The 23777-nt window shown below is 38.0% G+C and overlaps 1 protein-coding gene across 4 annotated transcripts in view; it reads left to right on the forward strand.

Moving 5' to 3' along the window:
• The window catches only part of CAB39 (calcium binding protein 39), a 68297-nt gene that overhangs the window by 20616 nt on the left and 23904 nt on the right, over window positions 1-23777 (forward strand). For all 4 annotated transcript variants that reach the window (XM_073360032.1, XM_073360031.1, XM_073360030.1 and 1 more), the window contains one exon: window positions 14167-14324. In XM_073360032.1, coding sequence (XP_073216133.1) covers window positions 14211-14324 — 114 coding nt within the window. In that variant the 5' untranslated portion in view covers window positions 14167-14210. The remainder of the gene's footprint in view (window positions 1-14166; window positions 14325-23777) is intronic.

The raw sequence follows: 23777 nt of genomic DNA on the forward strand, positions 1-23777 counted from the left end.
TTTTAAATATTAAGAATAATAGTGGCATTCGAGTATGAAATTCATCCATAAAATCCCTCAAAAGTTGTGATCTATCTTTTTACTGATCTAAGTGTCTATGAAAATGTGCTCGTGTGTGTATTCAGTTGCCATGGGCAAAATGTGGGTTATATTTGTTAGGTAGGGGAACCTCTGACACTGAGCTAATGAAGCCTAATAAAAATCTGTGAATTTTCTGCGTCATGGTATAGGTGATCTTGTTCCTCATCTGTCAAACAAGTAGAATCTTAGTCTTTGGTGACTGGAGAGAGGAGTGTGGCTAGTGGGAAGTGTAGGTATGGTTGTGAGCTGCATTGCTAATCTGATTTTTCAGTCTTGTGTTGAATTTACTAAGTTTTTTTTTTCAGACTCACTGTAGTAAATGTGAAATATGTTTGTAAATAATGCAAGTACGTGATTAGTGGTTGTCAAACATCTGAGTATGAATTCATCTCGCTCAACATGCCTAAAACAGATGGAAGAGGTAGGAAACTATAGACTAGATTAAAGTAATGAAAACAGATTGTTCTAAAATGAAATGTAAAACTTATCAAGCAAGTTAGTATGAGAAAAAGGATTTGTGTCCATCTCAATAAGTGCAGAAAACATTTAATTTGGTTCTGAGAGATCAAATATGCCACTGAACAAAACTTTTACTGTAAAAGTAGAATAGAAGAACATTGGTGAATTTGATCCTGTGAGACGTTTCCTGTGATTAGCACCAAAATGTACTTGTGATTATACTCTTCAACATGAATTTCATGCAGGAGCAATCCCTGTTATCCCAAAACTGGCAAAAATAAGTTGTGATTGTTGTTCAATCAGCTGAAAAGCAAAGACTGAAATTTGACAAAATTACATTATCTTAAATGTAGCACAAGATGAGCACTTTAAGAAAATGGTTCACTGCTAGAATATTGTGCAAGTAATAATCATGGAAGGTGCAAAATTGAATTGAGAATTTAATTAATTTTTAAAAGACCTGAACTCTGGTCCATCCAGCTCAGAATCAGTGTTTTAGCCCATTCTTATTGTTTTGTTTGAAACATCTTTCTAGCGTAGGTGTTTATAAATAAATAAATAAAAGTATAAATGTTGATAAGTGTATTGGTATTTGAGAGAATATGAAAAATGATAGGTCTAAGTAATTAGTAGACTGGAGTGACTGAAGTATTTGGGATTTACATATAGCGCAGCAAGCTAATTATTTTGACAATGCACATTTGTGTTTGAGGAATTAATATACTTATTAACTGAATTATATTGTATATATTGTTTCATTTAAAAATCTAAAACTTTCATTGTTTTTTTAACTAAAAAGTATGCTTTCTAATTGAAGAAAATCATGAAAGCTTGTGTTGGAATCAATAATTTTTCAGAACATATTTGAGCTATGGAAGGTTAACAGATTATTCGTATGGATTATTTGGTTGGTTGTTCAGTATTGCAATAGTCAATATGTGGAACTAACACTGACTATCACCTGAGTTACATAATGGTCTTTCTGCTTCCTTGTTGATGAGCTAACCTTTATAAACTACATCAGCTTTCACCGGCTCTTAATTAAATTTCTGCTGTGGACCAGAAACTGGCTGGATGTGAACATTGTTACAAACAAAACTTAGGTCATAATATGTTAACAGCAAATAATAAAACAAGTCTGAGCAGTCAAATCAAAACTCAGTTACTAATTTGACATTCTGTTCGCAAACAGGGTTTATGTTTGCAATCTAATAGTAGCAGATTCCTGAAAGCCATCACTTGCCTTTGTATCCCCTACCTCCCTGTAAGTCTTCTGTTACCCTGGACACTCTACTTAGTTATTAAAACATTACGATCGCTTTGAACCCATCTCTTCAGCTCCACTTCAAGTTCTGACCAGTACAATGGCTTTCTTAGGCTTGGTCTACACTACAGAGTTAGGTCAAAGTAGGGCAGCTGTCTACACTATAATCTTGCTCCTGCTGATGTAAGTGCCGTACTACACTGACATCATAACTCCATCTCCATGAGGGGCATAGGGCTTATGTTGGTGTAGTTAGGGTGATGCAGTATCCCTATAGACATTGCCTTACTTACATTGGCTATTGGCTAAAATTCTTGTCAATTTCACGACTCCCTGGTGGAGCCATGAAATTGACAAGAAAGGCTGGTAGGTTTCCTACTGTGAACCCTGTGTCTGGCTCAGAGCTAGCGCTGTTGCCCCTGGGGTGAGTGGGAGGCTCCTGCAAGAGCCCAGCTGCCCTCAGGCTCTTGGCTACCTGCTCCCAGAAGGCTGCTGCCTGGGCTGCCCTCTCCTTGCTGGGAACCCTGCTGCCCCACAGGCTCCCAGCTCCCAGCAGGCTGCTGCCTGGGCTCCCCTCTCCAAGCCTGGCTGCTGGCATTGAGAGCCCCAGCTTCCCACTGACCTCCCCTGAACAGAGACAATAGCAGTGTGAAAATGAAAAGAATGTCAATTTCTCTGCTGGTAGGCTCTGTGCTGTGAAGCCTTCGTGGGGCTCACAGCTGGGGCTGCCACCCTGGGGCGGATGGGGGGCTCCAGTTGTGAGCCCTGCGTGGCTATCAGTGCCCCATACTGAGCTGTCAATGCCCCACTTCAGTTGTTGCAAGCGCTCCTGGTGAGGACACACTGCACTGTCAGAAGGAGGATAGTGTGGACACCAACAGCCGATGGAATTACTGTAGTGTCTGTAGGTCGACCTAAATTAAGTCAACCTAATTTTGTTGTGTAGAAAAACCCTTAATAGCTGTCACTTACCATTTTTCATTTAAAATTCTGTTCTTTGATTAAAAGAGGATTTTTTTTAAAATTTACCACCTTTCAATTGGTAACACTGCAAATAATTCATTGCTGCATGAAGCAAAGTGGTAAACAATAGTATTTGGAACAGTTTTAAAAAAAAAGTCCTGATTGAGGCGTTTGGGTTCTACTGCACAATAAATAATTGATATTAGTGTTTCTACTTTACAAGCAGGATGCTAATATTATGCATTGGATGGAGTACAATAATCTTGATGAGGAAAGTAGGCACTTCCAGCCCTAACAGCCACTGTACATGCCTTTCTTGACTGATATAGATTAAAAGATTTTTAGTGACTTATAAGAAGTATCATTTATAAGCTGTATGCAGTTAATTCATGCCGAGCATTATAGTTGAGTATTTTCTGATTTTAATGTTGTTTACTTTTACATGCTAGTGTTTCTGGTGTTATTCTGCATGGATTGGCTCTATGTCTGATGCTGTTCAATATTTTTATCTGTGATCTGGAAGTAAATATAAAATCACTGCTGATAAAATTTTTGGATGCCAAAGATTGGCATAATACAAATGATAAGGATATGGCACTTTCATACACAGTGATCTGGATTGCTTCTTAACTGGGCTTGTTCAAAAATGCATTTTAATGTAGCTAAATGCAAGGTTGTACATCTGGGAAAAAAGAACGTAGTCCTTAATTACAGAATTGGAGACTATATCCTGGATAGCAGAGAGAAAAGGTGAGTGAGGTAGTATTATTGGTTAACTTCTGTTTGTGAGAGACAAGCTGTTGAGCTTACACAGAGCTCTTAAGGTCAGTAATTCTGAAAAAGATTTATGGGGTCATAGTAACTTAACATGAACGCCCAGTGTGATGCTGTGGCAAAAAGGGTCAATACAGTATTTGGAAGTATAGATGGGGACAATAAAGGCTGGGAAAGGAGGTGATTTTATCTCCATAAGACATTGGCAAGACACATTCTGAAATACTGTGTATAGTCTGGTGACAATATTTAAAGACTTGAAAGACTGGAGAGGGTACAGAGAAAAGCCACAAAAATTATTTGAGGTTTAGAAAAAATGCCCTTGGCATGGTCTAGACTAGAGGTGGGTAAACTATATGGCCCGCAGGCCCCTCCTGCCCAGCCCCTGAGCTCCTGGCCCGGGAGGCTCACCCCTGGCCCCTCCCGCTCTGTCCCCCTTCCCTCGCAGTCTCAGCACACTGCTAGCACAACACTGTGGGCAGCCTGGCAGTGCATTTGCAGAGCTGCAGCCTGACTCAGTGCTCTGGGCAACGCGGCTGTAGCACCGCCAGCCACCAGTGCTCTAGGCAGTGCGGTAAGGGGGCAGGGAGCAGGGTGGTTGGATAGAGGGCAGAGGAGTTGGATAGAGGGTGTCAGGGGGGTTTGGATGGGGCGGCATGGAGCAGTTAGGGGTGGGGGGTTCGGGGGAGTTCAGGGGACAGGGAGCAGGGGGTGGTGGATGGGGTAGGAGTCCCGGGGGAGCCGTCGGGGCAAGAAGCGGGGGGGTGGATAGGAGGCGGGGACTGGGCCACGCCTGGCTGTATGGGGAGACACAGCCTCCCCTCACCGGCCCTCCATACAATTTTGGAAACCCAATGTGGCCCTCAGGCCAAAAAGTTTGCCCACCCCTGGTCTAAACACACAAGTTACACTGGTGTAGATAATATCTGTTTGGGTTGTGTGTGTGTGACTTTCTTGTTACTGACATAGCAATGCTGATAAAAACCCTAATGTGGATGCAGTTATACCAATATAACTGTACTTATACTCCACACTATAGGAGTTTACAAATATAACTATACTGACAAAATCCTCGTGTTGTATTACAGTGAGAGCTTTAAAAGAGTTAAATGAATTTGACGTGTCTAAAGATTGAGAGGTGACTTGAATATTGTTTATAAGATGTTCCAGGGGAGAAAATACTGCGTACCAAAGGGCTCTTTACTCTAGTGGAGAAAGATGTATCAAGAACCACTGGCTACAAGTTAAAGCCAAAGTCAAATTAAACATCCAGCACAAATTTTTAATAGTGTAGGTGGTTAACTATTGAGATCACGTACCAAACGATGTGGTTGATCCTCCATCTCTTGATATCTTCATATCAAGGCTGGATGCCTTTCTGGTAGATATGGTTTAGTCAAACATAAGTTATTGGGCTCCATACAGGAGTAATTGGGTGAAATGCACATCTCGTCTTACACAGGTCAGACTAGATGATCTAATGGTCCCTTCTGGCCATAAGATCTGTTACTCCTGGGGGAATTCTGTGCCACTGCACAATGCAGAATTTGTTCAGAAATTAGTGTTGTGTGCAGAATTTCCTTTTTCCCGTCCAGAAATGGGCTGCTGGTTGCCACTAGGGGATGCTGGACCCAGCAGAGCCCAGATTGCAAACAGAAGACACTGCTGGGGGGAGGGAGATGGATGGGTTCCATTTCCCAGCATGCCTTGAAGAAAGAAGATGGTGTGCAGGAAACTCCTCACAAACATCAGGCTGTTTCTCCCTCTGGATTCCTTGGCTCTGTGGGGGAGAGGATGAGAGTGTCTGGGCTGGCAGGGGACCATAACTGGGCTCTTGGGGGAGTGAGTGTCTGGACTGGGGGGGTGCCCCTGCAGCTGAGCTTTGGGGGAGAGGGGGTAGAGAAATAGGAACTGGTTTATTGTAGGGATTTCTTCAACTCTCTTCTTCCAGGGAAGTTTTTGTGTGTGTCTGTATTGCTACAGACATACTTGCTGACAGGTATTTTGAAATAAATTCCCAAAATAATTGAAACTGGTGTGATAGTGTTATTTTGGCAAATAAAATACACAGAATTTTTAATTTTTTGGTGCAGAATTCTCCCAGGAGTAGGCTGTGGACACGAATTCTTATTTTGTGAAAAAAAATTAAAAAACCTGTTGTATAAAAGATTGATTCTGGGGATAAAAGAAAAGGCCCCCCCAACCTTCTGTATTTCTGCAAAAATGTGTATGGGTAGTAGTAGCTGTAACATGCTGACTGTATTTCATAGTGCATATGCTATTCTGTTCTGACCAATATTTCTGACCTTCTTGTTGGCTGTGGATACATAGATAAAAAAGTGATACTTGACACTGGCGCCTGATGCAAGATTGTAAATCTTTTTTCTGTTTTTAATATTGGCTTAACCATAAATCAAAATTAATATATACATATATAAAGTAATAGGTACTTTAGGTAAATCAATTTTATAGAGGATAGAAACTAATTTACATTACAATCCCATGTTGGTAATAAATTAATATCCCTTCTCTTAATATCCCATAGTACAGATTTTAGTATGAGAATTTATCAGCCTATCACTGGCAGCAGATACAGCGTCTTATTGAAAAGTCCAAAAATTGTTGTGCACGTGTATTTTATCCTTTTAGACTCATCATTGTCATCTTTTCTTGTGTTTAAGTAATCTATATATTTTTAACATTGTTTCTAAATAATTGACTTGATATTTGTAGTTCTGCCTTATTTAAATTATGCTGATTTTGTTTAATTTTTAACAAGTTGCTACCTCTTATCCGCTCACACAATAGCAGAACGTTTTCTGTGCTTACTCATTGGGCGTTAGGTCTTAACGTATCTGTGCAATTGTTATCAAAAGGTGCTTTTTCATTATGGCTACCAAGAGATAACTTATTTTTCTTGGCCTGCTTCCCTCAGTAATTACATATTAAATGGAATATTACCATTTCACTTCAACCTCTTCACCTCTAAATGAATCAACATAAATCTATTTGAGTATTTGACACTGTTTTGGTCTATGGTACATTTTTAAAAAGTGACAGACAAAAGACATTGTTAAATTAGAAGCCCTACGATTGAAAGAATAAAGTTGTAGGTGGCATTAGAATTTTAGACTACTGTAGCTGATTACTTTCCAAATTTGTGAAAGTAGGAATTTTGTACAACTATATCTTACTTAATGTAATTGACTTGTAGAAGTCATGGGGAAACTTGACAAGTTTGAGAGAGCTTTTTTTCCCCTAGAGCATGGCAGTCCGGGATTTCTGATCTGACACATAACCAAAAATGCAAGTGTGACATTCCCCAGAGTACAATCTGGACAGTTGAACAGCTATGTCCCTTCAATTCTCCAGCTTTCACACTGCTCAGCAGTGAGAGCAGCCGCTCCTGTCCTGTTCACACATGGCCTAGTCACACACAGCCTATCACATGCAAAATCACTCACAGCTAAATGATATGAGTGTTTCTAGCCAGCCACTTCTAAATTGGATTGCAGATATAATTTCCAGCAAATTCCCAGTTCCAGTCTTGTCTCCAGAAATGTGCATCTTGTACTGCCCAATTCTTTCCTTCTGTGAAGTACAAGCTCTGTCATTTCATAAATAGAAAATGATATGCACAAACCCTGTTATCTCAAATGGAGGCTAGAGATACTTCAATCCAAACATGCATTGGTTTAGATAAAATAATAAAACAAATTTATTGACCACAGAAAGATAGATTTTAAGTGATTACCAGTAATGAGGTATAAAAGTCAGAATTGGCTACAAAGAAATAAAAGGTAAAATGTAAACTAATACCTAACTGAACAAGCTAATTGAATTCAAAGCAAAGGTTTTTCTCATCACATGCTTTTACTGGCTGAACTCCTTCAATCAGGACCATTCACTCAGTTTATCTTTCAAACATTGTTGATGCAGTGAATAAAAATGAGGGATCTTATACCATTTCTCTTCTTTGAGAATCCCCTCCAGCTTGAGTTCAGGTCGCAGCAAGTCTGTTTTGAGTGGGAACCCAAAATGCCAATATTTTGTACAATTTGCCAACATGTACATTTCTCATTTATACCTTTCTTCCTGTCAAAAATGTCCCCTTAATCAGGTGATAGACTATTTGATTATGCTGAAACCTGGCTGAGGTGCTGACTAGCCTTTTGTCTCTGAGGAACTGGTTTGGGCTACTTCCCCAGATTTAGAATATGCTTTAGTAACATCGTACGGTAGAATCTCGTAACTTTACATGTAAAGTATGCATGGCAACATTGTAAGGACAATAATGGTCACTGAATTATGAGTTTTGAAATACCTCACAAATGGATACTTTGTACAGATTTTTTCATAGTTTTGTAACAATGGTGAACATAAGGGTACAGTCTGTCACAGCAAGACGATTTTTTTCTGCCTTCCTCTGTTCTCCAATGTTCCTTGAACTTCATCCTAGTGTCAAGAGAGTTGTTGAGGTCCACACTAGTAACGTTTGAGTGTCTGTAATCCAGCTTTCTAAGGAGTAATTTAATAGAGATGCCAGTAAGTGAAGATGTACTGTACTACTATTTGTACTTTGTTCTCAGAATGTTTTTCTTAGTAATCGTCATGTAATCAACTTATTTTTAATTTAGTCACTCCTTGCTTAAATAACTTCCCTTATTGGGTGATTACACTGTTTCAGTGTAGCTCTTTCTAACCCGTATTTGAATTTGCCTGTAGGAAAGTGCATTTTCTGATATTTCAAATGAGAAGAAAAAATGTTTAAAATTAGGGAATATAGTCCAAAGTAGAAGTCTTGTGATCAATTTAATATACCAAAGAACAAGGAAAAGAACTGCATGTCAGTGTTCTTGCATTTGTTCTAGTTTTTCTTCAGAAAGAGAGACAAGTGTCCCTGTAGATGGACTTTTTCAAGCATCTATTTTTTTTTTAAAGCAGCAAGGCAATCTTAAACCTTTCAGAATATAATTTATGTTAACCATAGTAGTTTAAAATTGGCTACTATTTAACGTGTATTCCCTAAAGCTGTTACAAACTATTTATGATTTAAAGCAGTGGTTCTCAAACTTATTTGATCAGGCCCCCCCTCTTTGTGTCTCTAGTTGTTTATGCACCCTGCTACTCAGCTCTAAAGACAGAGTGTAGAGCAGCAGCACAGAAGTAAGGGTGGCAATGTGAAAACTGATGTTCATCAATATCACTTTTCAAAGCAGACTTAGTGCCCCATTGCAGCCTTTACTTTTGCACTGCTGCTGCCATCCTGGGGACTGACCGCCAGAGCTCTGCAACCTCCAGGTGAGGGACTGCAGGGGTAGGAGGAGAAGGAAAGGGGAAGGGAGCCTGGGTTGTCTCCCAGTGGAGGGGAGGGGGAATTCGAGCCCGGGTGGTGGTGGGGATCCAGCTTTATCATGTCCAGTAGGAACTGGGCCAAAAACACCAATGCATTTCGTATGTAGCCATTCTGTGGCAACTGTTTATAGACATTATTTGTGTGTTAATTTCAAACCAATGACTTAGAGCAGTGTTTCCCAAACTTGGGACGCCACTTGTTCAGGGAAAGCCCCTGGTGGGCCGGGCTGGTTTGTTTACCTACTGCGTTCGCAGGTTCGGCCGATTGTGCCTCCCACTGGCCGCAGTTTGCCGCTCCAGGCCAATGGGGGCTGCGGAAAGCGGTGTGGGCCGAGGGATGTACCGGCTGCCGCTTCCCGCAGCCCCCATTGGCCTGGAGCGGCGAACCGTGGCCAGTGGGAGCTGCAATTGGCCGAACCTGCAGACGCGGCAGGTAAACAAACCGGCCCGGCCCGCCAGCGGCTTTCCCTGAACAAGCGGCATCCCAAGTTTGGGAAACACTGACTTAGAGGGAAAAGATACTATATCACATTCTTAGTGCGATGTTTAGCTTTTGGAGAATTGACTGTGCCCTGTTTTTGATATCTGCTTGTACTACACAAAAAAAGGTTACATTCTATATTTTCTAAATTTGAACCCAATATCGATACTTTTAAACATCTTGTTTTTCATTTGGCTGGGTCAAACTTTTCTCTTTCTACCAGATCCTGTTAGGTGAGTGCAGACAGTAAAGTGTGCTTATGATATTGTGGTAAGTGCTCAGTGGAAGGTTACTCGTGGCCTCAATTCACAAATGAATAAATATGTCCGGATTACTGAGAATGGGAGATGAAGCAAAGCAACATGCTAATTCAAAAGATAAAGCTGTCCAGGTGCTTATTAGGAGACTAACTTTTTGGAAAAGGTCTGAAGGTAGTTTTTAAAGTGGCAAACAAATCTGTTTAAGTAGTCTGCAAAAACAAACAAAAAAACCACAACCCAGATGCTGATACTGGGAAAATTGTTATAATTTGATATGGTTCAAGTGGCTGATTGTGGATGAATATCACATGGCAGTTCCTTTGGACTTTTCCTTTTTTTATTAGGCAGATGTGGTATGTTGCAATTTTTCCCAGCCTCACACGCACACTGTTGTCGAATATTGTAGCTTGCCTTTTAGAGAACTTTCGCCAGGTTAGCAAGAGAGAGAGATCCTAAGTGCTTCATGTTACAGTTGAAGGCACCTGGACTTGTATTTCTCCTCCGTGGTCCAGCAAGGACACCCACTTTCAGGCTTCCAGCTTCCTGGCTGTTGCCTCTCTTGGGTGGAGACCCACATCTCACTTCCTTCTGACCAGGGTACGTCTAGGCTGAACAGTTTCTTGCCTTCACTGTGCATTTCCCAGTGAAGACAGTGCTTAAACATACCAGCTTGAGGTGAGGTTTTGTGGCCTGCAATTTTCAGAAGGTCAGACTAGATGATTGTAATGGTCCCTTCTGGCCTTAATATTTGAATCTTCAGAGACTGATAACACAGTGATTACTATAATTGGAAGCTACCACACTGTTCTTTCTAAGCAAGCTTATTTTATTTTTAAGGTAAAAAACATTACAGAGAAAACATTAAAAACAATAAAAGAACCTGCATGCATGCTAATAAGTTTACTAGGCATCAGCCCACCGTAAGGGTTCTTTGTGGTTACAAGTTCATGAGAGCTTCAGCTCAGAACAGGTACACAGTCTTATGAAGCCTTAGTAGGCCAAATACTTCCAATTCTCTAAGGATTGGGACCCTCCGTGAACCAGAGGTCCTGTCCATTTGCTGGATCAGGAAAAAGGCCCTGAGTCAGTTTAAACCCCAAGCTTTTATCCAAAAGTCTTTTCTTTGTCTGTTGGTCTCTGGAGAATGAAGTTTGAACTAGTATATGCATATCTCCCCAAAGGTGTGGCTTCAAAGGCTGATAACAGAGGAATACATGAGCATCCCCTCCCTGCTAGAGGAGGTACATATAATTCCACAGCAACACATACACAATTTCATTTTTAATACAGTTTATCACAAAGGTACTAAGCTTATTCAGTGAAGTTTATCTTAATTCCATAAGGTTTGTTCAGGGTATTTTAGGATATTGTCAGTCTGTCACAGTTCATATGTTTTTCACAACTTCACAACTGTATCTGTTATGTTTCTAGAATATAGAGGGATACCCCGGCTTCTTTAGCAAGATGCAGCACTGGCTTTTTCCACTCTCAGGAGACACAAGTGAGGTTCCCACTAGTGTCACTCTATTCCTGCAACAGAAATAGCACAAATAACTCATTTGCTTAGTTTTATATAATACATAAAACACCTTGCAGCAATGATCTCTCCCGGCACCTGCTGTGACGGAGGGCTTGGATTTGCTTGCTATTGCCAGTTGGCTTATTTTTATAAATTGCTTATCAAAAACTCATAATGAAACTTCTCTATTTATGGATAGAGTATATTCAAATACAAATAAGCTACATTTGGGGAATTTATTGAATTGTCCTAATTTTTTATCCTCAAATTTTCAAATTGAAATTCTTGCAAATATACCCCAAAATCATGTATATGTCCATGTACCGTATTACTGATATGGAGCTCGTAAAACAATGACAGGTAAGTCAAATTGCAGGCCTTCCTGCAAATGTAGGGGCTAGACCATTTTAAATAAAAAGGTGAAGGCACTATCCTCTAGAGGGAAGTTTATAAAACCCACTCATTCTGTAAACCTAGAAATTGGATTTATCTGACTGCTTGCCTATAGTTAAATGAGTTAGTGTAATTCTTTGTGAGAGTTTTTATTCTGAAAGCAGTGTAATTGTGGGCAGAAAAATAAGTATATAACAATATTATCTTTTGATTCAATAGAGCTTCTTCCTACATTGTGTTCTGTCATAACTGCTTATTTCATGATAATTTTTTTTTTAAATTCTACGTTTAGTAACACTTATTTCCCATAGCTGTCTTGGTTCTGGAGCTTGATTTCAACTCTTTCTCTCACATCTTCAGCAAAACAGTTTGGATCAAATTCTACCTTCATTTACACCTGTCCAACCTTAATTGAAGATAAAGGGGTTATACAGGTGTAACTGGTGGATAATTTGGCTTTTTTTGTATTTATTACCAATAGTGATACACAACCCATAAAAAATTCAGCTTGACTTTTAGATCCCAGTTTGTGTTGACAGAGCTAGTGTTTGGGGGAGGAATCTTTTAAACTGGTAAACTGAGCAGAATCTGTCTGGAAGTGATTGAGACAGATATGGAAAGCTATGATGCCACTTGTACATAAGCAGTTTTCAGAGTGAAATCATACTTTAAGGGCATACTTTAAATGCTGCATGCAGTTTATAAAAGGAGTGTCATCCTGCCCCCTCTCTTGCCAAATAAAAATCCTGGAATACCTGTAAATCCCTAATGTTTGAAAATAGCATCATTTTTATTAAATAATAGTTGATAGTCATGTTTTCACTGAAGATGGTACTGTATTGCACTCACATTTGGCAAAATATTGAGACATTATTTAATTTTATTGTCTTAAAGTAATTTTTCATCAATAACGGGGATGCTATTATCTCTTATGTTATCAATTCTCTATTCATAGATACTCAATTTTTCAGCCTTTTATCGGTGCTGATTAAGATGTTTTGAGATATGGTGGAAAGAGTAATTTCACCACATCTAAATATTGGCCATATTGCTTGCATAAGTTAAAAAAGTGAAAATACTGTATTTGGAAGTGTGTGAGATCTGATCACTTCCATTATACTGATGTTTTGCTACTTTCTCTTCAAGAGTAGACTGATTTAAATACTACTTACTGCAGGAATGCATCTCCTCATGAGCAGCTGTATTTCTTACCCAGCAGCATGCAACTGTTATAGTAAGTTTTATAATCACATACCTAGTTTACATATTTATGGGAATTTTCTTGGCTAAAAACTTAAATAGATCTGGTATCCTATGACATTCAGTTCTTCAAATGGTTGGCCTCATACCTGACATAACTGGCTCATGTAAAAAACTAAACTTTTGCAAATTTATACTTCTAATTTACAAGTAAAGGTACTTGAATGGTTAAAATCTTACAACTGAAAAGCTTTTAGTGACCTGTGATGGAAAGATTAAACTAAAACATATGGAGTCCGTAATGAGTGAATGTACCAAATTTCAGTATTCTAGCTCTATGGCCTATGGGAGGAACTTTTATTTAAGTGACATGTAACAAGTGTTTGTATTATATTAGATGAGAAGCTTTGTTGTAAATTAGATGCTAGTTGTTTTTTTATACTGATCCATGCTGGCTGGTTATCGTTCTCATTGGCAGGTGGAGATAGAAAATAACTGATGTTCAGGGTGACATCCTTTTTTTGTAATGACATTGTAACCTCTGCTTTGTCAGCTTCAAATGTCTTTTGTCTTCTATAGAAGTAACCCATCAGCATTTTTCAGTGTGGGATTTTCTGTTCACTTGTAGCTCGTCTAGAGTTCTGGAAGTACAATTTGTGAAATCATTTCAGGGGAAGCTATTGTGGTGTGAATGAAGATAAACAAGTTTAGGAACTAAAGCTCTGGTATTGGAGCATTTATTCTCTGAAAAGTTGTTTACTTTTGCACTAGAAAATCTTTCTGCTTCCTATTTAATTTATACAAAGGTATGAATATATTTAATGCAAGTGCTAACTATCCCTTGGAAAAGTCTGGTAACTTAGGGCAGAGGGCATTCCTCATCTTTGAAAGAACTGTCTCTGTTAATGTGATCTTCAGTATGACAGAGTATGACCCTAAATGCTTTGTTTAATCCTTGGTACTGGTAATAAAATTCTGTTGCCAGCAGCCACCTATGCATTCACTTGAAAATAAGTTTCAGTACCTAGCAATAATAAGCTAGGACAAATCCTGTTGTTAGTGATTTGATTTTTCTTGCCAGCATAATTTGGAATAACCTGTATATTTTTATCTTGCTAGCATGTGACTTTGAACTGTGCTATTTGTACAGTCCCGTGGTCCTGAATATAATTCTTAATATCTGTCTGAAACACTGGATAGTAATTTTGGTTTGATCTCTTGGATTCTTTGTTCCATTTTCTAAAAAATTAGAAACTCAAATAGTGTACAATTTAGTGATGGTTTTGTGTTCTAGTTTAACCGAATTACACTGCAGACTATACTGACGCCTTTATAATGCTTTCTGGCTCTTCATATATGCTATCACTGTTGACCCACTGTTTCCACCTTTGATAGTCCTTTTGTTTTCTGTTTCCAGGTGAAGTAGGAGCTGCAGAAGGAAGACCTGTACAGTTTGCAATAATGCCATTCCCCTTTGGCAAGTCCCACAAGTCTCCTGCAGACATAGTGAAGAATCTGAAGGAGAGTATGGCAGTTCTAGAAAAGCAAGATATCTCTGACAAAAAGGCAGAAAAGGTATATTTCTGGTACTTTTTATGGGGTTTAATCTTTTGCTAGTGAAATATTAAACTTTAATTGGGGGAGGGAAAACAGAATTTACAAGATTTATAAATTAACATATGTGAACTAAATAGAAATATTTTGATTTCCCTTCACACACTAAAGATGAAGAAAAGTTGTGTATTTTGTTAAACTGGTACTTCGATCTTTGTTGACCTTGGATCCTTCTGTCTTTGGCCACTGATACGTTTAGAATTAACTTCTCTCTAAGCAACCAACTTAGAAGGAGTTAATTCTCTATGGATCTAATTTTAATGGAAAAAAGATATACAGTTGTTGACTATCAATAGCAACCCTTGCACATAAGGGGAAAATTCCATATTAGTGACCTCACGCCCGCTGACATTGAGCAACGACCATTACCCTGAAGCCACGCGAGGAATACACATATGGTACCAGAATACAAATAATAATGGCCTGGATATTAAAGAAAACTTCAGTTGAAGTTGTGAATGTTTAGTCTAAAAGTACACCAATACCTCTACATGAGAATCTTTGTTAGGCAACCTTCTGTGTTAAGAAACTGTTCCAAAATAGCCCCCAACATATGCAATACAATTCTACAATTGTATAAGAAGATCGCCTTTGTTAAGCAACCAGTTGTTGTCAGTTGTTTGAGCTGATGACATAAGACAAGTCACACTGCATCTTCTTTATTAAATGACACCTGTGGAAGGTCCTCCCTAAGACCCCTGTCTCCTACAAGAAATCAGCTAATAAGTAATGGTTATGTTGTGTATCAGTGTCTGAAGTAATGTATTTTATTTGTTTCAAATAAAGTTTGTTATGATTTGGAACTGTCATGACTGATGAAGTTACGGACTAACTCTGACCCATGTAGCAACCTGATCTTAATCATTACTCTTGTCCTCTTTCCCTGTTTCTCTTATTACCTATTACATCTTGTTTCAGATTATATTGTGAACATTTTGGTACAGGAACCATGTGTTTGTACAACACCAAACACAGTGGGTTTCTAACCCTTATTTTTGGAGCCTTTGGGGTGCTACTTCAGTGCCAATAAGTTGTTAATAAACAACGGTAAAAAGTATCTGAAGGTCTCCTGGTGAGATGAATAGCATGGGAGGCACATACAGATCAATAGTGGATGGAATTAAGTGTTAATTAAAAATTTCATTATCGTGTAAGAGAAGGATTAGTGTGTTTTCCTAATTAGTGTTCAACCTGCATTGTTAGATAATTTTCTTTTTTCCAAAACAACTGCCAAAGGACAAGGCTATCTAGGAAAATACGAACAAGCCATCAGCCACCTAAATAACTGCTTAAGGAAGTACTCTCAAGTAAGGTACAAGAACCATTTGGCCTTCCCTGTACAATGCTGGTGCAAGAAGTTCATCTGGAAAGACCTTAACTTGAAAGAGGCAGTAAGTGAGTGGGTAAGATTCTACAAAGGGAACCAGTATTTAAAAACAATAAAACTCACAAATCCCAAAGCCATAACTAAAGATGAAATTTAAAATGTTCTGCAAGCCAGCTTGCAAGCAAAGTTGTAAATCAGCATGCAATTTTTATTGCTCTGTACATCAAAATAAACATCTGTTATCTTGGCTAATATGGGATATTGTTGCCCATTATTGATGGGAAGTGTGAAGTAAATCTGGAAATTTTTACACAGAGGATGTAGTGATTGGATATTCTTTTTTGATTAGGAGATCTCAGAATATACTTTCAAACTCCAGATCTTTTAATAAATAATAATAATAAAAAAAAAGTAAATTTGTTCTCTGTACAAATAGTATTCCGGGTAGGGGAAGTCCCTCAAGCACATAGTAGAGATAAATGGTGACTGATCTTTCATTAGAATGATTCATAGAGAGCCTTTAAACTTGTATAATGGATGTAGGGTAATTTCTGAAAATAGATCAACGGTAACCTAAAGAAAAGAAAGTGATTACAATTTACTTCAGTGATTAGTACTCTGGGCTTATTTAAATTTTCTGTAGCCAGAGTGTAAACGTTTTCAGGTAGAAACAACAAATTGTTTGGATGTGAAACTCTAAATTTGAGGCCTCTTCAATGAGACTATGTAAAGATATTTATGTTTGAAATTATGTATATGCTGCATTAAATGCTCACAGAATCGAAGCCTTGATGCGTACATACTGTATCCTGAACATAGAATGTGTAGTGCACTGAATTTGGAGGGGAAAAAATTGTTTGAAAAATAAGCTGTACATGTTATCTGCGGATACAAACCAAAGGGGTATTCATCACTCAGATTATTTTAAACTTGGTATGTGTTTCAGGATATAAAATACTGACTTTCAAATCCACGCTATACTAAAATGATAATTGTCCTTCCTCTGCAAAACTCCTTCTCTGGACTCAGTGACACCAAGAGACACTTATCTCCTGCAACATATTGCTATAGTTCTTGAGGTCACTCACATCTAAATACTCAAAGTGAGGATATAAAAGGGCTCAAGGCCACAAGCACACTTAATTCCTTTCCTTATTCTCTCATTACTATTCCTTTTCCCTGTTGGTAGTTTTAGCTTAATTTTTTAATGATTTAGTTTTACTATTTTTAACAAAAATATTTTATTGGCAATCTGCTTAGTGTAACTGTGTAGTTTACCTGAGTATCATCATGGTTTAGCTTATGGATCTGAAACATTGTGGATCACAACTGAAACTCAAAGACCTTCCTATCTAATTTGAAATGAGGTAAGACAAGGCAGGTAACAAACATAGGAGGAAACTGCAGAGGGCATATTTTAAAGTTACATAGGTGAGTTGTTGCACAAGCTGATAGTTCCAAATTATCAGATTTTTTTTCCTGTCATATAAACATATCGGTATTTTGTTGCACAACCCAAACATCACTGTTCGGTTGATTTCTTGTAGATGCCTATGTAATCAAGCATTATGCCTGCTGCCCAGTGGGAAAAAGTTGATGAATGTGCATTTACTATCTGAAATGTCTGGGACAAGAGCATTCACCAAGAGACTTCTCAGAATAGGCTAGCTTTATCCTGTGGGCCCACCTGGGACAAACATACAGGCTGATGATCTTGAAAGTCCACTCTCTTGCCTCTGAATCTGAGACTAATCATGCTTGGTTTGAAAACAGGACATTTGAAAATCTGAAGAGTCAGATCCCTGTGGATTTGTGTTTTGTTAGATTATACTACCCAAATAATTGTATCCCCAAATAGGAAACAGTTGTAGAGCTGTTTCCTCTGTCCTCCTGGAGTGTACCATGGCCAAGGACTCCAATGATGCATCATAAGAGATGTAATCTGGCTAGGGAATCGTGCTTATTGAGAACTGGGGACATGAGGCACCACAGCAGCATTTCCAAATGGAAATATTTTGGTTTTCAATGAAAAATTGAATTTTTTTTGAGAAAGCAGTTACTTTTTGTAGAAAAAAAATCGTTTGGTGGAAAACCCCTGTTTTCCATAGACCACCAGTTTTGATGGAAAACTTTTGACCCAGCCCTACATATGGACAATATGCTTATTTTTTGTGTTGGCCTAAGTCAGCCCATATTGAAAAAAATGTTTGTGCACATCTACATCTTAATACTTATTCATCTTCATTTTTAAGGCCTAGACTGCAGTTTTCATCCTCTCTGCAATATAATCTTCCAGTTACTCTTTTAAAAGATCAACACCCTTACCTCAAGATGAATGGAAGCTGGTTATCTCAACATGTATCATGGAAGATTGGCCTATCAAGAGGAAAAAAAGGCTTATTTTTCCCCCCTTAGTTATTTCTGGAAGGTAGTTCACCATATCATAGCTCATAATTCTGTGCTACCAAAGGGGTAGCAAAATCACATCTCTCTCCCAGATTTCCAAGCTAGTACTACTTTTACCCTCTTTCTCTGTCTTTATCTCTTCTTCTGCTCCACTTTTCACTCTTCTTGCTCCTTTCAGGGACCTGCCAAATAGCCATAATGAACACAGGTGTATGTCCATTGTATTAGTGTTGATTACCTGTGGTGTAAAGGATATCCTTATCCCTCTAGGATAAGTGAATTTTTGTTTTTTTTTAATACTTACTTTTTCTTCACTTAATTTTAAGACAGGTAAACAAATACATGCAATTTCATATTTTCCCTATACTTGGCCATGTGAAATTTAAAATATGTGATCTAAAGATTACACAATGCAGTACAATAGAACTGGTTTATAGTGAAGACAAAGGGAAGCCCTGCCTTTTTAATGGATTGCAATATGAAAATTTCACTTGTGGTTAAAACGAACCTATGTTTATAGGGAAATTCTGTGCAAGAAAAGTTTTTGCAGTACAAAAGAATTCCACTGTAAATGTACTTATTCTCTTCAGCTCTTATGGCTGAGACTCCAAACACAAAGTTTGAATATTTCTGCTATTGCACTGCGTTAGCATAGTTTTTGTATTTAATATGTAGCTTATAATATTTCCCATGGAGCAGTAGCAGGAAATATTACTGTTACTATGACATCATATAGTCCTGTTACTATTCTGATACACCATTTTATAAATTGATGCTCTTGGAATGTAGGATTGTAAAGAGAAAATTTGAATAGAAGTTTTTTCAACTTTAAATGATAACCCTGACATTCCATTAGGAGGATGATTTATCTTTATTACACATTTTGCCTTTCTTTCATTCTCAGAAGATAGAAAGAGGCCGATTATAAGATGCTGGACAGTGTATGCACACGTTCACACAAAGCATGTGCTACATGATCAGCATGGAAGAAATTGTGAGAGATACAAATACATGAGACATTAGAGATAGTGTCACATCTTTTTCAATACAAGAGTAGTCTTCCTAGTATCTGAACAAAATGTGTTTCATTATAGCTCAGAGTTCACGGATTTTTTTTTTAGGGTAACAATTTATTCTCCACAATTTATTTCTGAATGTTTTATAGATTTGCAGTACATACTAGAAGACTCAAAATTGGCTAATTAGACACTAAATCTTTTGAAAAGGAAGCTGACACTACCTCTCTTGACACTCTTTGGTTTTCATCTACTCTGATTACATATGCTTGTGCCACTTTGCTGAAATGCAATCCATTCACTTCTTTCAGTCAGAGGGAGCAGCCTGCTGACGTAGATAGTTATTGGAGGGGGTGAAAAGAGCAGGGAGGAAGAGTCTCTTCAGAAGATAGAAAATTGTTAACTCCTGACTATAAACTTTAGACTAATCCTTGTACATCTCAATGTGCTATTAATAGTTTCCCCTTGACCATGTATGTTCAGAACAGTGACAGAGGATTTTACTTTTGTTACCGTTTGGATGAGGAGAGAACTTTTTCCATATGTTTGGTTCCGTGTTCAAACATTTCCTTTAATATAAATTGGACTTAGCTCTGAACTAGAACATTAATATGTATTTTATTTTCATCTTTTCCCCCTCTTTGGTTTGCCTCAGCATTTATTTTTATACTGCCAATTTATTTGGTTTGTGACGCACGTGATTGCTGTTGTGAAGGTAAATATTTATTCATGTAATAAACTTGTTAGACTTGCTCTTCCCTACTTTCTGACTTTGTATCAATCTACTCTATGGCTCCAGTCTTGGCCCGCCCCCTTACCTTGACTCGTCATTTGGGAACTGTTTGTCTAGATTGTTGATCAAGATAGGTGAGGTAATATATTTTATTTTACCAACTTCTGTTGGTGAGAGAGACAAGCTTTCCGTCTTACACAGAGCTCTTCTGATTCAGAGTTCGAAAGCTTGTTTCCCCCACCAACCAAAGTTGGTCCAATAAAAGGTATTACCTCACCCACCTTCTGTCTCCAATATCCTGGAACCAACACCGCTACAACACTGCATATGTAGTCCATATCACATTCCCCCTCCCTCTTCTGTAACTTCCTATCTAAGACCTTGAAATCAAAACCTTCCCTTCTTCTTTAGGTAATGACTCCTTAAAATGGCCAGTACTGTATATATGTACAATACAGGATGCTGTTGTATCGGATCCTAATTTTCAAAGTGAAATATAATGTCATATTGACTACAAGTCATAAATAAAGCTTTTATCCTAGTTTCATTCAGTGAGCTAACGTCTTACTTTACACTGAGTCACTGTGAAATGCAGATATATAAAGTCTGTTCACAGCTGAAGGAAAAGTTAAAGATTAACATCTTAACTGGTTCTCTGCCTTGTATGTTTCATGGAGCTGTTGATCAGAGGGAGAAGTCAGTTATACAAGTTGTCAGAAGTAATAAGTTAGAGAGTATGCACCTACACTAAGGAATCCGGTTCTTTAATGTTGCCTTTACAAATGGGTCTCTACTGAAAAATTGGTGTAATTTTTATCTTAAAGTATAGATTAATAATGCTGATCCAAATTGGTGGTCGTAATGAGAGATTGTGCAGAAATGCATACATTTTAGTGGTATTTCCAAAACACACGTTTATAATACTATAATAAGAACCTAAAATAAAATATTCAGTAACCTCAGTATTTTCCACCAGTTGCTGCTCTGTAGAATTCTCTCTTTTGAGATAACATATAGTAAATGCAGATGCAGAGCTATAGCTCGTTAGCATTTGTGATGATTTTATAGCATAAAAGTGCAAAGACAATGTATTCTGTCCTTAGCTTAGATATTTAACATATGAATTTTCACCCTTAACTTTTTTCTATCATTTCTATTAAGATGGTGCTTCTAAGCCCTCTTTCTTCATGAAAGATTTTGCAGTTCAAGAACTGTAGCTATATGAACCCTCTAAACAAAATATTTGGGATTTGCATGGCTTAACTGTGGGGGAAACCTGAAGGGCTGCATGTGTCTATGTAAAATAGGCTCATGTGTCTCCACTGCTATTTTGAGAGTAAACCATAGGGATGTTTGTGGATATTGAAAGACATACAACCTGTTCTGGTATAATAAATGATTTCATACCTTGTATTTTAATTGATGCCCTAGTTTACTGAAGTGAACATGTTGTTTGTTTCTTAAACCTCTTTTCCTTTATTTATATTTTAGTTTCGGACATTTACTCCACTGATTCCCAAATTTGGTCAGTTTTTCCCAACTTTTTTTTTGTCAAACAATGCTCTGTGCTCACTCTTTGCCAGCATTTAGTTAGAAAAGTTTACCTGGCTTATTCTGAGAAAAATGACAAATTTTCTGATGGCTGAATGTTAACCTTACCTCTCACTTGACTTTCTTCAATTTTCAGATCAGTTGCTTTGTATCTTTCAATTTACACTAGGGACTCCTTACCCAAAGGATGGAGCCATGAATGTTGAACATTTGTATAGCCCTTTCTGTTACATAGGAAAATCTTGTCAGTACTTCTGTAGGTGGCAATTCCTTTTCTTTGTACTAATATCTTAGTTAATTTTATTTTCACTTAGCACCCTAGTGTAGATATTTAGCTTACACTATAAACCTGTCTTAATGTCTATTAAGAGAAATTCGACAATACTATAATAGAGCTCTTCCTTGATCCCTGTAGTTGAATCAGTCTTACTTAGTATTGGCTTTAAATACAATGAAACTGATCTTCAATGACCACACAAATTACCTGCAAAAATTAGTTAGATAGTAGCGCGAGTATAGTTAAGGTTAAGACGATCTTACTGCTTTCTAGTAAAGGTGAAGCAAAATTGTACTTACTATGTGTGGGAACGTAGTCGCTTTAGGCTGAAAGTTGCTTATGTCTTTTTTTTTTTCTCCAGATAGTGTTTTGCCTAGGTTTCACTCTGACCATAATCCATCTAAAAGTGGCACTGATAATCGTGAATGATCAATTCCTCTAGCATATGATATGTAGGGGGACAGAGCTGGATTCTAGAATGAGCTTGCCTTCTGGTTCTATTGTCTATAGAGTTAGATCAAGAGGAACTTATGGAGAGGTAAGAGTCTCTTAGTAGTCAAGTTTCAGAGTAGCAGCCATGTTAGTCTGTATTCGCAAAAAGAAAAGGAGGACTTGTGGCACCTTAGAGACTAACCAATTTATTTGAGCATACGCTTTTGTGAGCTACAGCTCACTTCATCGGATGCATGAAGTGGAAAGTACAGTGAGGAGATTTTATATATACACACAGACCATGAAAAAATATACATTGTAAGGAGAGTGATCACTTAAGATGAGCTATTACCAGCATAATACTCTGGAGAGCAAGCATATCCTGAAAAGATAATGATGAATGAAAACAAATCCACTCTGCAACTGCCATCTTCAGAGGTCGCCTGGAAAGCAGGAGTGTCCATTGTGTCTCTGAGTGTAGTGATTTTTGTGGCATTTGTACCTTGATTCAAAGACTGTCTTATTAAGCATGTGCCAGCCTCGGGTACTAGAACATTCCAGCTAATTATTTTCTGTTCACAGTCAGCAAAGGAGCTATCTAATGATTCTGATTGACACAGTGTTGTTGGTTGTAGCTTCTGTGACGCTGGCTGACCAGGTCATGCTAAAGTATATTCAGGTCAATTCACTTGTGTAGATCAAAGTAATGGTTAGATTATAAGAGTGTATTGGGCAGGGGTTTTCAAACTGAGGGTCGGGAGGGTGATTGAACTCAGAGGCTTGCTGTGTGAAGTGGGTCGCCAGTGCAAAAAGTTTGGGTGTTTAAACTTAATGAAAACTATTGGAACATTCTTTGCATTGTTTTCACTTATCTGTTCTTGTCATAATGTAATAGCAAACATTTATATTGTAAATACCCCTGTAACTAAATAAGTCATCAATAGACATCAAAGAAGCATTGGGGAACGCTAATGAAGGACTTTATCAGAAAAGGTGCAAATTTCAGAATAAGTGGGCATTGTGGTGGGGACCTGAGGTCAAAGACTCAAAGTGCATTCCACACTCATCAAAGAAAAGCCCATGTGGGTAGAGACACTGTCAGTTTGCTTTCTGTGTGAAGATACTGTAAATATGGATTCAAAGAAAGATCCTTTGTATCTGGACTGTTTGGATTCTAACAGGGCCGAATAACGGAACGAGAAGATGGAGATTCCCAGAATTATTCTGGGTGGCAGTTTTACATCTGCGCCATCATATGGAGTTACAAACTGTGATTTATCTGTTATATTTTAGCTGCTTTAACCTCTCGTTAACTCTCTTTTCTTTGCTAATAAATTTTAAATTAGTCTATTATAGATTTGGTTGCCAGCATTGTCTTTGGTGTAAGATCTGGGATAAATGACTAATCCCTTGGGACTGGGAGAAATCTGATGTGGTGTGCTTTTTTTGTTTTAATAACCTTTTATCACAAAGTTCAGTTTGTCTGGGTGGCAAAAGGGACTGGAGGACTGTCTGTGACTTTGAGTGGTATAGTGATTTAGGAGTTCACATTGGTTACTGGCTTGGTGAAATTTAATTACAGAACATACCATCAGTTTATGGTGTCTATTCTTTTTTTTTCTGACAGTCAGCCCTGAGATAGGCACTCATCATAGTAGTGAGCCACTCCAGA

Source organism: Lepidochelys kempii, chromosome 9 (genome assembly GCF_965140265.1).
Source record: "Lepidochelys kempii isolate rLepKem1 chromosome 9, rLepKem1.hap2, whole genome shotgun sequence".
Classification (NCBI taxonomy): Eukaryota; Metazoa; Chordata; order Testudines; family Cheloniidae; genus Lepidochelys; species Lepidochelys kempii.